Genomic DNA, 18724 nt, shown 5'->3' on the forward strand with positions numbered 1-18724 from the left:
TTATTGCGTTAAACCGAAATTGCAGCAACACTACTTTATCGGGATGATTCTGCCGGTTGCTTATTTAAGCAGCAGCAAATCTTACTCAGACAAGGTAACAATAATAGAGTTGAACGTTCAGCTAGTTGATAACACATGCCTTGGAAGAAGGCAGCAGAGCAGGTAACAACACAAAACATAAGAAGCACACACAAACACAAGGACAACGCTGCGCTGACAACTATATTGGCAAAAACATGCACATTTTCTCCCTTCACTTTACGTCTGCAGCCAACTTCTTCCTTGTCTTTAACGTCCTGCCGGTCTGCGCATAAAATTATAATTCCTTCTTCAACAAAACCACTGATGGCATACTGACACATTGGTCTCCCTACTCACAGATTGCATATGCATCATAAATTTCCCTTACTAACGTATCCTTCATCCTTTTCATAACCTTAAGATTGTGAAGGTCAGCTGTACATTTGTGGTCTCTACAATCAACGCAGTCTTTGCAGTGCACGGTGATATTAGTGCCAGACTTGTCCGGTATTGCCATAGCATGCACTCTAATCCTGTCATTGATACATCTTCCTGTCTGTCAATATATGTCTTTCCACAATGCAAGGGAACCTGATAAACAATTCCCTGAATACACTTAGACTACCTAGTCCGGTGCGAAGTTTTGCATCCAGTGTTGATGTCCTGGTGTTGTTACCTGCTCTGCTGCCTTCTTCTAAGAGCACAGACAAGGTAAGATTGCGCCAACGTTGACACTCGAAACAGAAAAGCAAGGAGAAAGGCTTCGCTAGAGCCCCTCAAGTTTGTTTGAGTACAAGATTCACTTCGTTTTAGAGAGGCCGGTAATACAGGCTACTATGAATCACAAGCCTGTTGAGCATTCTTTACGCGACGAAGTCTATCAATGCACAGGGGGCAAGCCTTTTCCATGCCACATAATGATAGCTGCTATAAATTGGCAAAATGTATTGAAGCAAAGAAAGCATACCCACACTCATCATTTCGCGCAATTTCGCGCAATCATGATTTCGCGCAATTCCAGTCAAGCGCCCACTTGACCAGCCAGTCAAGTGAATAGGTATCGTCATCAGTACGTTCGTCAATGAAACTTATATTCGTAATCGTTGAATCTCTCCTGACTCCAAGCAGAGTAATTGTGGTGCCAGAGACTGCGAAGGACAAATTCTGCGGCGGTAGCTGTTAATGCGATGTCTCCTGGACATCTTTCTGACGATGAAGGTGAAGCCTCGCATATATTGACTTCGTAGCAAGCTGCCAGGGCTCCGGGGTCCCTTGAAATGGCATGTCAAGGGTGCGAAGCTCATGACAACGCCGTTATTCGGCGTTGTCCCTATTACCTGTTACCCTATTACCTTTCCTATTACCTGTTAAGAAACTTCCCACGGAAAAATGTCAAAAAATTCCATTTCTGATTGGGCAAAATTCTGGCGTTTACGGATAATGCTGGCGCCCGCGATGTGTACCCAAGTTTTTACTGTCTCCAAGTTTCAAACATCCAGATTTTTTCTAAACACATGACCACCTGGCAATAAAACCCTTTGAAGAGATGTAGTCGCAAAATTTATTAGACGTGACATCCGTATAGATAATTAGGAGAGAAAAGAAAAAGAAAAGCAATTTTTAGAAGGCAATAATGAGAGTTGCATATAGCTTTTATTGGCTGCTTCTAGATGGTGCAGCCATTCATAAGTGCTCAAGAACTACATACTAAAACTAGTCACTTTTTTAGCCGGCGTTTCAAAACTGGTATGAATGAAAAGCTGTAGTCATCGCTCAGCAGAGGTTATCGGTCACCCGAAACAGTGGTCTGGCGCAGGACGCATATGTCGCCTAGGACGAAGGTGATGAAGAATGCACAAAGAAGCGGACTTCTCACAACCGTGAAAATCTCAGTGGTCTGTACATGATAAGCACTCAAGCATTCGGTTTATTCCAAGGGTACCTGCTTAACTAAGCTAGTTACTTATTAGCTATTACACTTTAATAAGAGGGATGAGAAACCACAAGAGCTACATTTAAGGCATCTTCACCGGCCACCTTGTAAGTTTCAAACTAGGTTTTAAGTCTGCAGCAGAATGTACCTGGCCGAGATAAGACATTTTATTGAGTCCGTTAAATTCTACCGTCTGCAAAATGGACCTGCTGAAAACGACGTTTTTTTTTCTCTTTCTCCGTCCACTCTCTCTAGCAAGCATACAAAGCGGTACAAAGTATAAAACCAACCCACAGTTCTCCCGTTCCTTTTTCCACAAAGCAATAAAAAATGGCTCTCGTATACCGATGTTCGATTTTCCACTCGCCTGGGGTATTGTATGTTTTTAAGCAAGTCTCCGGTGCCGTTGTTTGTGCCCGCGGGCAAAATGCGCGCAGTCTGTGTTGTATATTCACCTCGCCGCTTGCCTTCGGCGTCACATACAAACGTACATGGCGACCGTGCAATTGCCATCGATTTTCCGGCAGCCTTCGCGTCAAAGGCGACTTCTTTTCTCTCGAAAGCGGAGTTGTCAAATGCACGCGCCAGTGATCTCGGACGGACACACACAAAAAAAGGGAGTATGCCGGATTGAAAACAAGAATGAAGATTGGCTGGGGTGAAGGCGACGACATTCCGAGCAACACACGCAAGACTTCCTCGGAGAATGCCGTTTCCGTTTACCTCGCTGATCGGCGCCATTCTTTCTTATCGCAAATTTCGGGTTTCAATTCGAAGCGGCGTCGCGTAGAGCTTTCTTGTGGCACCGCGGCCGCCACAGATGCCACAGCGCCATTCCCCGCGAGTTTTCATTTCCGCAGACAGGTGCGATGCGTTCTTTAAATGCCATTCCTGGCGTAAAGGCATGCCTGATTCTGTCACCGGGGGCTTAGCTATTCTAGCACCACATACGGCGGGCGGGAAATGCTCAAGAACAGAATGGGTAATTTAGGCACAGTGTAACGAAAATTCAGATAGAAATTAATAACGAAGTCGCAAATTTCCGTCAGGAGACTGTTATAGTCAACGTAGCTGTCAGCCACATGGTACTCGCCAGCATGTCATAGCAAGTCCCCAGCTACCACAACACGACGCTATGATAATCGCATTTTGATAAGGACGTCATTACCACTGCTAAAATTGCCGCTACAGGGTGAACTGTATCCTGAGCGAGACAAATACCTCTCCCATGTCCCTTTAATCAAAACTGCTTTATAAACCAGAGTTTTTAGCCGCTCCGGGGCACGGCCATTTTCTGTCGATCGGCGCGCCGCCGCGCGGGCGCTTCCTTGGGGACTGTGGGGTCGTGGCACCGCCGCAGCCGCGCCTGCCCGGTAGACACGCTTAGCTAGCTTTCGCGTGCTACAGAATATTTGCAAAAATATTTTCACCGCATGGTTGTGTTGGAGCAAGTATATTTGCATTGTCGTAGAGTTAAAATTGACTCGGTAATAATGCAATTTAGTTTAAAGTTCACGTTAACTGTGTTGGTGCTCCGCACGCAGCCGCGCTCAATGCTGCCGAGAAAACGTTTGTGAACAAATGCAAGCATTGCTCTTACGTACGACTCGCATATAATTCTACTTCTAATGAGCTTTTCTTCGTTCCTGCCAGCCATTTCGATCCTCACCAATTAGGCTGTGCTGTCGCTTGCGTGGTGTGTGTCAGTAACACCAACAAATAATCGCGGTGTGCTAATCGAAATCGACAAGCTAACAATAAACAAGTTTTGTTGCGCTTTATTTATAACACCGCCACATATAGGGTCGTTTCTTTTCACCGCTGGAAAATCTAGCGCCAATCAAACCGTGACGCCTTCATGTCAAGCATGATACATTTTTTAAATCCTGCATGTAGGTAAATTATTGCACATGCCAAAGGAAAAAAACAGCAGCAAAGAAAGGCTAGCTGGAGCATAACAACTCAGTTTTCATGCGGTATATGGAGTTTAGCGTCCAAAAGTGGCATCGGCTATGAGGTACGCCGTATGAAGTGCTTCGGAAATTTAACGAGTACCTGGGGTTCGTTAACGTGCACTGGCATCGCATACTACACAAGTGCCTTCAGCTTCGTATTCATCGAAGAGCGGTAATATCGTCCGTGATCGAACCCATCTCTTCAGGCTCAGCCGTCGAGAGCCCTATCCAAAGAGCCAGCCACCGCTGGAGGGCACAGCACCGTTTCTCCATTTCTTTAAAATTTTGAACAGGTATTAACGACTACATCCGGTTACATTAGCGGCTGAATGCGAATAAACTCTATTTCGATGCTTTCGGTGCGTGTGAAAGATCTGTTTAGCCTTTCGGGCCAGGTCATAGCATGTAATGAAGTTATGTTTGTTGACTCTCAGGCAGAAACAATAAAGAGCTACAGCGCTCAACCGTTTTGCACGTCGACTTCTCTCTGAATTAAGGAAATAACAATTCGGATTGCTTTTAGTTGGAGTGCAGGCAGTGCAAGCAAAAAAAATAATAAAAGGGGACCTACGTCCCCGTTTTTTTTTTGTTTGTGTGATGCCTTCACTCATGAAATGCCCAACTCGTCCAAGCGTTCGTTATAGTCAGACTTACACTCCCGTTAAGGAACAGCAAACGATAGCCAGAGACGAACTACTGGTGGCCGAAAACACGTTTTGCCTAAGCAGCCTTCAGCACGAAGCTCGTCGATCCGGTTACATCTCAAACCACGGAGTCCGGTCCAAAATTCTAGTCTCATGTGCAGAATAAAAAAGGTAAGAAAGCAAAAGGTGGGCATTTATTGCTTGTGGAGAGTACTCCCAGAAGAAAAAAAAAACGCGATCGCTGCGCATAAACGGCTATTTACAGTTCGCAACCTCCATGGTAGTCTACCTTCGTATGCTGCGTCAACGAGAGGAAGTGCGCTTTAAAATGCTGCAGTACTCTGTGGAACAAGGACAAAAAAAATTCGGCCTGTGCCAGCTGGGTCAATCCCATACCTGCAAATTTCCTAGTCTCATTTACGCATTTAGAATTCTTGTGCAGTTCTCATCTACGCACCTGTCGTTTTCCCGCATCCTGCCTTGTTTTCTTCTTTTTTTTTTTAGAATAAATTCCTTTCCCCCCGTGACCATCAGGTATCTTTCCGTTGCAATAAATGCTGTACCCGTGGTTACTCTGCCTTTGTTTCTTCTAGAATGTGGTTGAATCGCGTTTCCTCCCTACTCATTAGGCTGTGTAATTGCCTCTCAATGTTACACTTATACTTTTTTCTTTCGGAGCTCAATGCTTTGTTATCAATTGAAGCTCTAACCTATCCAATGGCTTTTGAGGGAGTACCGGTAAGAGCTGCTGTATACTTCTGCTGTTGGATATTGGCAAAATTACAAAACTTGCTGGCGAGGCCTTCGCCCTGCACTTCCCACTGATTTTATTGAAGCGAAGAGCTTCACTACGAGTGTCGCAGCCGAGCTTCGCGTATTCAGTGACGTCACAGCCAAGGCCAGTTGCTCAGCTCCCTCGCCAAGCTCTGCCGGAGTTGCCTAGCAACACTTAAAAGGAGTGCGACTCCTACTCATTAAAAAAAATTAGTCCCCATACGGGAATCAAATCTCCATCCCTTGCATCCCCAGCCGAGCGCTGTACCGCTGTAACACGCCTCAAATTTGTTTTCTTTATTTCCTGTTAACAATAACATTTACAGTGGCGCAAAGTCAAAGTATAATACAACAAAGAACTCTAGCAAAAGTAAGGGTTCACAGAGTTTCAGAAACGCTTTAGGTTAGTCAGTTCACTCAAAACTGGCATCCATTCAGGTTTCTCACTTTGGGTATTATATATGGCGGTCAGGTTGTTGATACTTTCAATACTTTCAACTCTTGTAGAGCGAGCATCCACGTCCGCGTGTTTTAAAGCCATTCTCATTTTCCATACACTGTGGAGGCGAAGCAACATGAATAAGGTATATGGCACACCCCCTTGATTATAGACCAGCAGGAACCTTATACCATACGGCGTAATTGGCAAGTCCTTTTTTGAAGTCCTCTGCAAGATATCCCACAGAAAGACTGCATCCCAGCAGTCAAGAAAAATATGGTCTATGGTTTCCGGTTTATGGCAAATCAAGAAGTCCACCGACCACGGAACAAAGACACATTTCTCTCTCAACCACGGTTTAACAGGTAATGTACCACGATGTAAAAGGAAGAAAAAAAAATTTTGCTGACGACAGTACTGGCCTCTTTTTAACTCCTTTTAGGACATCCTTACCTTCTCCTTCACAGTGTAAAGCTCGATACAACGGCACTGGCATCATTACATCAAGCAGGTTCTTATACACTTGCGTTTGGGTTACAGCGCTTAGGTATTGCATTGAGAATCTCATTTTTAAAATGTGAATGGAAGCCACAACTTCGTGCAAAACAAGCGCTCAGTCATCTGTGTTTAGGTTGCTAGAGGACATCAAAAATTCGGGTAAGTCTTGGCTCAGTCTAACTTGAAAAACCGTATGCAGAAATGGGTTGGTTTGGTTCCGTAAGAACACAAACATAGATACTATTAGTTGTAAAAACAAATGGGCCAGACCAAGTCCTCCAATGTTTACGGAGGGAAACAAATTTGTACGACTTGTTCTCTCCCAAACCGAAGCCCAGACGCAAACCGCCAGCAATCTGTGAAATTTCTGAACGCCAACTCTTGAAAAGGCCAATGCTTGCAACACATACCAGACTTTCGCAACAATGAACAAATTGCACACAGTTGAACGCGCAAACATTGATAAATCAAGACCACCCCACTTTGTTGTTTTTGACCGGACACATTTGCGTTCAGCATTCCAGTAATATTTCGTATCCTTGTAGTGTTCCAGCGGCACTTCAAGGTACCTCGCAGGTGTCACATACCAATGAACATTTTCGAAAAAGGATGGTGCGTTGCACCAAACCCCATGCCACAGCCCCAAACATTTCTCCCAGTTGACTTCGCTGGCCGTTTGCCTACAAAATCGAATAGCATCTTCGATTGCTTCCGAAACGCTGTCTTGATCTTGATAGAAAACGGCTATGTCGTCAGCATATGGCAATATCTTTTCTTCGCTTTCCATAAGTCTAAATCCTCGGATCCTTTCATTTCTAATCACCTTTAAGCACAATGGTTCTATATATATGCCGAACCACAGAGGAGAAAGCTGACATCCTTGTCTTACGGACGACCTTATCTGTAAGCTTTCCGTGACTTCCTCATTTACAATAATACTAGTGAAACAGTTTGCATAAGCCATTTGAACTCCTTCTAATATGGCTGAACCTACATTTACATGATCAAGAATTAAAAAATAAAATTAGATGACTAACCAGGTCAAAAGCTTTCCCCAGGTCTAGTTGCAACATTGCAAAGTTATCTTCAAACATGTCACAGCATTCCAAAATGCTTCTAGCTACGTGAATGTTTGCATATATGTTTCGCCCTTTTTTTCCACATGTTTGATGTGGCCCAACAATTATTTTTTAATTACGTTCGGAAACAGTTTCCCTAGGACCTTCATGAAGATTTTTGAATCCACATTGGCAAGTGTTATAGGCCGGTATGCCTTCACTGAGAGCAATTTGACGGGGTCATCGCTCTTTGGTATCAACCACACACGCGTCCTTCTAAATCACGGCGGCGTTTCTTCTTTATCATATGCCTCGCTCAAAACTCGATTCAGTGCCTGCGCAACTTCGCCCTTAAAATCTTTATAAAAGCTGCTGCCTATCCGTCAGTACCAGGCGATTTTCCAGCGGTCAGGTCATCTGGAGTATTTTCTATCTTTCGTAGGCTGATGGGCTTCTCCAAGCATGCCAAGACGGTTTGGTCGAGTGTTGCCATCTCGGGCCAGCAGGTGCGCAGCTTCATTGCCAGGGACAGACTCGTGTGCTAGTATCCATCTGATGAATATGGTTCTAGCAATGAGATTTGTGAGAATAATCTTTTTGGCCTCCTCTGAGATCCGTCCTTTTGCAAAATTCTAAACAGTCGTTTTGCTGTCGCTAATTATCGTTTTGGCTTATGTGCCAGCGCATGCGAGCGCTATTGCGATCTCTTCAGCTGTGCTAATGTCACGGGTTCGTGTTGAGACCCCAATTTTAGGTGCACCTTCTCCATTTACTACTGCCGAGACAGCTGCTCCGTGTCGTCCGCATAATGCGTCTACATAAGAAAATTCCTCGACTGCTTTGCGTTTCATTTTTTTAGCGATAGGTCTGTGTTCTCTGCGTTCTTTGTTGTAGTCTGGGTGTATGTTTCGAGGTAATGCTGGTACCAGTATATGTTTCCTTACGTTAGGTAGGATAGATGTTTTCGTCTGTGGGCCTCTGTCTGATTGGAGTCCGACCCAGTCTAGGATGGTTCTGCCTGTCTCCGTCTGACTTAGCCTTTCCAGTTAAGAGATTCTGACTGCTTCAGTGAGCTCTTGCCATGTATTATGAATTCCCATTTTCTCCAGCTTCTCTGTTGACGTGGAAAAGGGAGGGCTAGTGCGCGTTTGGCGCATTTTCGGATTATGACGTTGATTGTGCTACGGTTACTACCGGTCCTCCCAGTAAACGTATTCCCTTACCACTTCCCGTGCCTCGCAACATATGATGAATTTCTATTATATTCCTGAGCTGACGGGACTTCTGATCATCAGTTTTCTCCAACAAATTCTTAAACACACATTTCGCACTTGTGCGTCTAGTTCATTGGTGATGCTTTAAAATTCAAGCCATGAGATACAACATTTGTGAAGTAGAGCAACGGTGGAGGATGGAAGGCGGCCGGTCCTTCGTGAGGGTCGCAGTTTTCTCCATTGCACCTTCGATTTCGTTGTTACATTCACGTTACACAATTGTATGCGCATCTATTCGATGAACACCATGTAGATCGTCGATTTAGATTGGCGAGCTGTGAATAGAGGTTCTGGATGATAAAATATGAGGGAAAGATGAGATAGAGAGGCGAATGGAAGGTATAGTTGGCGTCTCGCTAGTTAGGGATGGTGCGGTGGGGATGCGGCTATAAAGGAAAGCTTCGGGGCGTAAAAAGCCAACGCCTGCATTTTAGCCAAATACCAGAACTACTCGTGACATAGAAACAAAAAAACAGATGATATAATCTGAATGCGTGGTTAATACAATTTCACAGCACACCGCGCCTGTATCAGCAGTTTTGCAGTTTTTCCACAAGCGGTTAGATATAGCAGTGCAAACAACGCACCACTGCTCTTCACTTTAGTCACTGTTCCCGACACGGTTCATCTCACATTCTCTGTGGTTGTGGGCTTTTCAGCAGACAAGTGGAATAAAGCAGTTCTTATTTCCCTTTTTTACTCCCGAATCACCGTCAGCTGAGCAGAGAGGGATGCTTGTTGTGACAGGCAAGCGATCGAAACACGGAACTGTCTCGAAAGCCGAGTAATGCTGCCTCGCAAACTCCCGCAGCGTAAGCCCATGGCTTGAGGCGACGGAGACAGCCGCCGTTGCCCGGACGACGAACCGACGCGCCAGACCCGCGGAGAGGAGGAGAAAAAGGAGGGGATGTCGACACAGCACAAAGAGGTACCGGTAATATACCACACTCTCTCGCCTCCAGCGGAGAGGAGGAGAAAAACTAGGGGATGGCGACACAGCACACAAAGAGCTACCGGTAATATACCACATTCACTCGCCTGCAGACCGCACTTTTTCAGACCGCGAGATTTAAAAATGGGAAAATAGGCCTAGAATGAAGAAGTGTCCTGGTATTTGGATCCAATAAAACCAAGGGAATGTTCCCACAAATATCTTTCTGCTTATACTGCTGAGTCACTGTATTTAGAACATAAACTTTATTGTTCGGCAGACAGTTACGGCACCGAAATGTTACTCCTAAACGCAGAATGGCACACCTTATGGGCATTGATGCACATCTCCACACTTCAGGTTGTTCACAACGCTCTAGGTAGCAACTAATTACTGGTACCGGTTTAAAGTGGGCTCACTGAAACAGCTGACCTGCTTGCCGTTACTGTTTTTATTGTGGTAGTTATACATAATAACTGAGCTGCTCCTTTCATAATCAGATGTCAAATAACATAGTCTTTATCACAATATCATCCGTTGCCAAGCGATCATCCAAGATAAAATTTGGGATAATACGGGAGGTCTCCGGTTTTGAGGCTGCCTCTACTTCCGGGCGCTGAAAAGCGGCGCCGTGGATTCCACTGCCACCATCATATAGTTTTAAAACAACATTCGCTGCTGGTGTTGCTGAAAGCTAATGCCAGTTCGGGCACGCTACAGACGTGCGGTGGTTGAAAAAGGATCTACAGAGCGAAAGCAGCCGACGCGCTCAGCACGCTGATGAGGCTCCTCGTTAGAAAGCGACTCGTCGGTATCTTCTTTCCTCTCTTTTTGGACAAGAAGCAGGTCGACAACCTCTTGCTGCTAATCCTTTCGCTGACACGGCACTGCCGCAGGAGGCGCTGGGAGAGTGATTCCGAATAGCTGGAACGCTGGAGTTAGGCTGCGTGTGTTTTCTTGTTCATTTATTTGTCCATTCTTTGGGAGAATGGTTTAGTCAATCGCTACCTTCATTTTCTCCCGTGATGACTTTCACGTTCGCTAATGGGCATAGTCGTGTTGAGATTGCGTAGATGCACTGCCAGCTCTTACTGAATCAGGAAGACTAGCACGCGAGAAAAGTAATCAAAATAGCGGCTAACTATAATGCCGAAAAAAAAAAAACGTTCCCTGTGAATTATGTACCATGGAACACTCACGGTGCGCAAATATAATCTTTTTTTTTTTTTTATTGTAAACAGATTGGAATTCAACATAATCGGGTACTGAATTTCTAACTCAGCTTAGATTCTAGCATTTGTAAATATAATATTGTATACGACGATACCCATTCAAGCCAGAATTGTGGAAGTCATGTGGCGTTCCCACTACCCATTATCAGAGGAAAAAACTGTAGCCATTATTACTTCTAGCCATAGCCGACTGTAGTACTTGTGTGGATGGCTCTTATTTCGCACGGCAGCAATTCCGCGGACCATGGAGCTTCACCCTAACTTGCTACCTGGCAATTAGCTCTTTGTATTACAGCTACGGTACTCACAGAGGCGTCAAAACCGAGCAAAATTTTACTTGCGTCTCGCTGGATAGGAACTGTGACGCCAGCTGTTGCAGAACCACCGAAGTCCAGAGTAGGACGATAGCATGCACGACAGATCCCTGTACCAGCTTTTGCGGCAGTGTTTAGCTTGAAGGGAGAACTGGATAGTTTTCGCACACCTTTTCTCTCTCGTTGGACTCTGTTTGAAAACAGATTTACAGAAACGTGAACGTGTTTTGTCGAGGGCGTAGGTTCGAAAAAAAAAGAAAAAAAAATCTCTAAGCGAGGTATGACTTTTTGCAATCGAACTTGATGCCTAGCAGACACCTGTGTTTAAACGAGCGCACGAAGCAGCACGCTTCGCTTTATGGTTTATCTAGTGCAATTCACAACGATACTGTCGTTGATAACAATATGAAGCTAATGTGGCTTGATTGGGAGCTATGTGCACGTTGGCTTGATATTTACCTGCAGCGTTCTAAATCTCTTGAAACTGAGCAAGAGCAACACTCGTCCCCATTTTTCCGAAAGAATGGCTTCATAATATGCTGCTAAGCTTCACTGCGAGATGACTTGGATGCGAACGGATACTTTGGTTGGTTTGTGGGGTTTAACGTCCCAAAGCGACTCAGGCTGTGAAAAACGTCGTAGTGGAGGACTCCGGAAATTTCTACTACCTGAAGTTCTTTAACGTGCACTGATATCGCACAGCACACGGGCGCCATGCTTTTCGCCTCCATCGAAAAGCGGCCGCTGAGGCCTGGATTCGATCCCGCACCCTTGGGAACAGTAGTCGACTTCCGTAACGACTGCGGCACTCCGGAGGGGTAAAACGGATACTTACGCGTATACCAATGTTGCACAAGTTTTTGTCACTGCCACTTGCATTGAGGCCTCGTTTTGTTACATTCAGTGAAATCAGCATCCGTATAACTTTTAGGGAGCTATAATCGCATAATACCGCCGAACAGGTGAAGTAAATTCATTAATTTTATATGAGAGAAAAGGGTCCAGCATATATTTATTAACTGGACTTTAACAATGTCTGACCGCGACACCTGTGGTTATCTAACGTGCAATTATATAGCACAGTAAGAAGATACCTTGGTTTTCACGCGAACCAAAGCTCGGCCGTAGCTGTCGGGATCAAGCCAGAGACAATACGCTTAGCGGGTTGAGTGCAGGTAAAATTAATGACTATCGGACTGGCGAAAACATCTGCTTAAGTTGACTGCTGTTGTCGTCTTTCATTGCTGCACTTCTAACACACGCGAAAAGTTGCACATTTCATATTTCACCATGTAAAATGAAATTAATGCTTGACGCCCACTTTAGGTATAGCACATACAAGCCTACCTTAGTTGACGGCTCCGACAGTGCCAGAACGTCCTAATTACTTCCGAATTTGCTGCTTTTATTGACCTAAGCTAGTGCCGTTTAAATTCATCACTTTTTTTTAATATCACGAGTGATGAGAAATTAAGAGAGATCCTGTCTTTGCATCTCAGTTTATGCAGCAAATGATGCTCTCTATATATTGCTTTTGGTCGAGATCCGAGAACAACAACTAATTAGTCTCTGCTATGTACACGCAATCAGACAGACAGGTAATTTAGATTTCTTAAATGACAAATGTCTGTCGCCGAAGACACCAACTTGGGCCATTAAGGCTCTAAACTTTTCATGGTGTATTCGAGTGCAAGTTATAGCGGCACATCTAGAAGTAGTATAGCCGGCTTGCTCCACTGCCATGTATCCTTCAATTAGCTTAGAGCTGCTCACTGCAGCGACGGGAAAAATTTGTGGAAGCAGCCACTAAAATCTGTTGCAGCGTATGCGTCTAAGAGCGTAATATCGCGCATTTCCTCTGTTCGTGAGAGACATTTCACTGGTGCCATCGGATTCTGTCGAGGCTGGGTTCTTCGTCCTCAACTTCTGCATTTGTTTCAACCTTACACTGATAATATTGCATAAAGTATCCTCCTGCTACTATGTGTACGATGAAGTTTAGATGTGACTGTGATTTAGACAGTTTACTTATACCAAAACTTGAGTGGTTCTCATTACTGTCCAAGTGAGCGGTAAATACAAACGCCAAGCGGTGTCTTTGAAATCATGGGGAGAAGCAGTGTAATTCATTTATGCTATATAAGCATCAGTATCGCTACACTATACTTGATTATAATAGAACTGAGACCTTTAAAATAAAGAAGAATGGTCCTGATGCTGCGCTTTGCGCCCCTTGTTTTGATCAGTCGCATAATGGGGAGCCTCTCACAACAGTACCGAGTAAGTACCATAATGAAATGAGAGCCAGCTAACCCCCAGTTTTCAGTTATTAAATATCGACAATCAAGGAACATTATCTGTCACGGACCGGTTTGGTGCTCCGCCTTAAAATGTCGCATACAGCATCAATGCGCATAGGAACGAAAGAGCCTCGTGGCGTGGAGCTTACGTTGGCAGCCATATCCGTTGGAAGATAGCCGGTATCCAGCCGTGCAGCCGCACTCGAACGTCCCGTCGTGCAGGTCGAAGCACATCTGTTGGCAGGGACCGTCCACTCGGCATTCACCTGCATAGGGAATTCAGTCAATTATAGACGTTAGTGTCATGCAATAGTTTATGGCGTAAAACAATTATACTCGCAGAAAGCTGCGTTGGTCTGCGTTTTCAATAAATAGCAGGGCACTACAACCATTCCGAGGGATCACCCGCGATTGTATTGTTTTGTGCGGCATGGAATGTAGAGAGGGCCTTCTCCTGCCCTCCGCCCAATAAAGCGCAGCAGAAAGGCTCGGACACTGCAATGGCATCTGGAAAGTAATGCTCAACATAGTGGCATAGGCTGCTGGAACGCTAAGCAGTCATGGTGCACTTTAACTCTCCAGACACTATCCCGAACATGACCTAACCTACATCATCTTCTATACATAACGGCGCCCATTGCATTTGCGCTTTGTTGTGCAGTGTGCTAATGAAAGCAGGAAATCAGTAAAAGGATGGAGGCCGTTAACAGTGCTCTTCACCAAAGGCATATTTGATGTCATGAAATTTCATGCGCGACAACATATGCATTTTTTGGAAAACACAAGTCCCTCATGGCATTATACCTTAAGCGATAAGCGAGGAAATGTAAATATAGAAAGGCTCGGATGAAACTCATGCCTTCGCATATGTTTCTACCTATTCTAGATAACTGTCAGTCTGCAGCATGTACGTTAAACAATATAAATACTATTGTCTGACTCTTATGATGAAAAGAGGGCGAACTAGGAGTACTTTGATCACCGCACAGGTTTTTCATAATTAAACATCTCAGAAACGTTTTTTCGAAGTTCATTGTTGGCCGGTGACTAGCAGTGACGCCATCTTGATGTCCCAATTAAAGCGTTTGGGATACTTGGTTTTTCGCATGAAAATAGTGAAAGCGCTTACAGGTAAGAGGGACGGAAGGAAAGAGGAACGAAATGCACATCGTGTTTCTGTATTATCTATTCCTTCTTTCATTTCACCGATTTGACATTCTTAACATGGTTCGACACACAGAATGGCTTGATCTGAGGCAAGCAAAGAAAAATATTGAGCGCTGAGCTCTTCTCTGCCACCACTCTGATTACCGCGCACCGCTCATCGAATAGGTCGCTAGAGAGCTTCACCATCCTTGTAGTTCCTTAGCGATCTGTCTTCTGGTACCGGCGTGCGCGCGCTGAACCGCACGAATATTTTTTGCGTACGCACAGAAAATATTTGCGCCTGGAGTGCTCTGCATAGTAGCCAAAATTAAGCAAGTTCCTCTTGCATGGACTTCCATCAGTTTCCAAGAATATGTCAAATATTACGCGAGAGGGCATGCAGGCTGTTAAGTCGAAACGCCTTTTGGCTCGTGTATTATCGGGGGGTTGTCGCAAGTTTTTGGAACGTGGCTGGATAATTCTTTGGAGTTGTCGGCATGGATGCCTGCCATTAATTTGATGTCCATTTTCTTATGAAGTGGTTCAGGTATCCACCGAAAAGGTCTGCATATAAACCATCTATCGCGTGTACTCTTAGAGCGAAGCTTGATTATTCTTCTAATTTTTTGTAAGATACTTTGCCAAAGATGTAGTTCGGAATGTCTACCGTTCCAACTTGCAGCAATATGTTGCTTTCAAGGCTTGTGCTGCCATCGCACCAAATAGATAGGACTTCTGTAGAAAAACAATAGGGTAAGTTTTTCACAACAAACAGCAGAAACCTAGAAACGTCCTGGGGGAGGTCCTGAGGATATATTTACTGTGATGTAATCTCATGATATTCGGTAAAATCTACGTCCATAAACAATCGTTGATAGAAAGAAAATGAACGGATGTCCGGAATGTCTGAGCACTGACGCGATTGAAAAGACTACGTGTCACTAAAGTAAACCTTTTACTAAGTAGCTTAAGGCGACCCGAAGGAAAAGAAAAAAATGATCTTGTTTATAATAACGAACTCTTCTCCGGAATTAGGTTTATTTACTTATTTATTATTTAGACATCTAAATAATATGAAGGCGGAGCGGCAGATGTGGGTTCACGGGCTGCGTAAGCGAGCAAGAAACATTAAGATCGAAGGAGTACAAAGTAAATCTCCCGCACATTGACGCAATTTGAAATCTTTTGAAAAATGCGCGAAGCAAATAAAATTCTTCATAAAACTTAGTGCCTCACCAAGTGTTATTACAGCGAAAAATGAATTGGCGGTTGTCATCATCCTATATCCGAAAAAGGAGAAAAAGAAAATTCTTCATTGACCTTAGTTGCGGTTGCCACCTAAAAAGTGGATGATTTGACGCCTACATCGCCTAACGGATCATCGATATGGGCAACGTCCTGTGGCCGGAGTGATCTACAGAGGCTAGCAGGGGGATCAGCCCAGTTCTCTCCGTAATGGCTATAGGCACGTAGATTGGTAGGACCTGCGTGTATATAAATCCCACATACATGTCTCTATTACCTTTTCCCTAGGAGTGGTGCAAAATTTAAACGCGTAATGAGTTACTGTAAAGTTATGCTCTACCAGGAGTCGCAATCATCGGCAAGACCTTTTCCTCTCAACCTGCCACTAATATACAGTTTTCCTCTTATACCTCTTGTTAACCTTAATTTAGGTACCAAAAGTGTCTACTCCACTGATTATGTAGAAATATAATAAACATGGTATCTCTAATATTCAAGTTTGGAGCTTGGATGTAAACAGCCCACACTAGATACGTAATCTGTGATAAGTACATCCCTCCAGACGCGTGGCGTGCTCAAGAGGAAAAACGTTAATTCCTGCTAAGTTGCCTGTTTAATGCGGTAAAACAAAGTAGCATGCAGATACGAAGGAAGAGGCCGATTTGACTGAATGAGCACCGGCGAGGTCTAGAAATTTGCATTCGTGTTGAATAGATGCTGGTGGTTACTTTTTAACATATAATTCCTATTGATTGGTGAGATACGATTCTGAACCCTATTGAGAGGAGTTGAAACACTTCACAGTCGTTACAGTTTTTGTCACATACTTCCAAATGCCATCAACTTCAACGCCTGACATTTAAAAAAATAGAAGTGAATTAATTACGTATCCTAACGAAGTCCATTATAACTTGCAGTACAAAACGAACCTCGTCGAGATTTTGAAAGCAGATAATAAAACTGTGCAAAAAGTAGCTGAGTTGTGCGCTCGAGGGCATATCTTTTATCCAGCGCATATTACAGCTGATTCACGTCAGCTGTATTTTTTTTTGTCTGAATTTGTACCTGTACATTAGAGTCTAACAAAAGACGATAGCCCCATTGCATTTTGAAGCGATTATTCTCGCGTTTCGCAAGCAGCACAAGTACTCTAGCGACAAGCAATACACGCTGGCTATTACTGAACATCGCATACACTTATGAACATGGCATGCATGACGCAAATTTATGCACGCACGTTTTGGCATTTTTAAAACGACAGGCGAGGATGAGCGCAGACAGCCGTGAAGACTTAAACTGCCTACATCTTAAGCATGCACGAGACAACGAACGGCCGTAACGACCGCGAGATTATTTAAAGCGGCCGCGGGGATCAGGTGAAATGCAAAGGGAGCATCGTTGACGACACGCGCTCCCGGCTTCCTCTCCGCTGCCCATTTGTGATGAAGGCTGCAGGAACGACCGATCGGTCGTAAGCGTGGAGAGCCTCGCAGCTGGGGATGAGCAGATGACTCCTGAATCGTTCCAAATTGCCTAGCTCGTAGTTTTCGAAAGTCCATTATTTCGAAGCGATGATATTTTGCCAAAAGCTATGCTATCTGCCTAATAGGCTGAGAGGCTATGCGTGTAACGTTAAGCGACAGAGAAATGAGCAGCGCAGTACGGGTCAAATGTTGGCCGTGCGCAGCTCTGCTGAAGTCTCTCGTGATTCTTTTTTAAGGTAAGAAGGGGAAATATGAGAAAAACAGGAGTCAAACGTAATACACCGTTAAACAAATTAGAGACAAATGTAATGGTTGTTTGCTACTAGCTTTCAAACGGTGAAGGATTAGCTGTATAGGCGTAGCTTCCTTCAGTTCAGTTCAGTTCAGTCGTTCAGTCGCGTCCGACTCTTCGTGACCCTATGAACCATGTCACGCCACGCTTTCCGGTCTCTCACTATCTTCCTAACATCACATAACTGTAGCTTCCTTAGACTACAATATGGCTATATGCTTGTCTGTTCTGAGGAACGCACAGCTGCTACCCATTGGGAAGGTTTTTATATGCTTCTTACTTCTATTCTAAGCAAGGTTCACTAACTCGCCAGTTTGATGGTTAAGAAAAGTTTACTGCAGAAACCACATCCAGTCATGATAATATCTCATTCTGTGAATTCTCCAATTCATGACATTGCTAGTACTAGCCAGCTCCACTAAATGCAACACTTCTGCAACGACCAAGTAAAGTAGTGACAATCAAGCGCAGGGTGATTCCGATAAAAAAAAAGCAAATATACTGCAAGTGAGAAATTGCCACAAAGAAAAACAGCTAGGCTAACTGCGCAGAGGTGCCTGTCAATTGACGGATATTATTATGCTCATTCGACCAGCCAATAAAAGACCTTTAAATAATATGTAATTGATACCGCCAAGCGAAACGTCTTCTCCCAGGTAGCCTACCCGGAAATTCGACGCTGCTACAGAAACGGTGTCTTGATGAGTTGAAAAATGTTAGTGATGTCATATGGCTACAAATACTTATCTCTTATCGTGCTTTACTTTCTGTGTTCACAAGTCTGAAAGACCGCCTAGTTGACGTACTGTTTTTGGGGGCAAGCGCTTCAGTGTGCATCTTGCTGCTTTCATTGCCGTTGCGTGCCTAAAAAAATAAAAGAAACAGGCAAGAGATAGGAATCGCAGAAGCAGCTATAATAAAAACGCATGATCGTCGATTGCAAAAGGCTGCACACCTGATGAGGGCTCCGAAATGCTTTTTTTGGACTGGACATTCTAAAACGTGAATTTGTCGTGGTTGCGAGGGTGAATTGGCTGCTTTCACAACAACGTGACTGGTGAAATCGTGTTTAGCTTTAAAAATGGCGTTTTACCGTCATGCTTTCCGCCTGGCGCGTATATTCTCGGAAACCGTGAAAATTAGGTTAGCATGATTTGTATTTTAGACAATACTTGCTTTTGCCT

The 18724-nt window shown here is 44.2% G+C and overlaps 1 protein-coding gene across 1 annotated transcript in view; it reads right to left on the minus strand.

Moving 5' to 3' along the window:
* SP2353 (EGF like, fibronectin type III and laminin G domains protein pikachurin) overlaps nucleotides 1-18724 on the minus strand; it is a 127702-nt gene that overhangs the window by 79375 nt on the left and 29603 nt on the right. Inside the window, exon 2 of the mRNA XM_084575702.1 lies at nucleotides 13523-13639. Coding sequence (XP_084431828.1) covers nucleotides 13523-13639 — 117 coding nt within the window. The remainder of the gene's footprint in view (nucleotides 1-13522; nucleotides 13640-18724) is intronic.

Source organism: Amblyomma maculatum, chromosome 8 (genome assembly GCF_055883805.1).
Source record: "Amblyomma maculatum isolate TAMU_Amacu chromosome 8, ASM5588380v1, whole genome shotgun sequence".
Lineage (NCBI taxonomy): Eukaryota > Metazoa > Arthropoda > Arachnida > Ixodida > Ixodidae > Amblyomma > Amblyomma maculatum.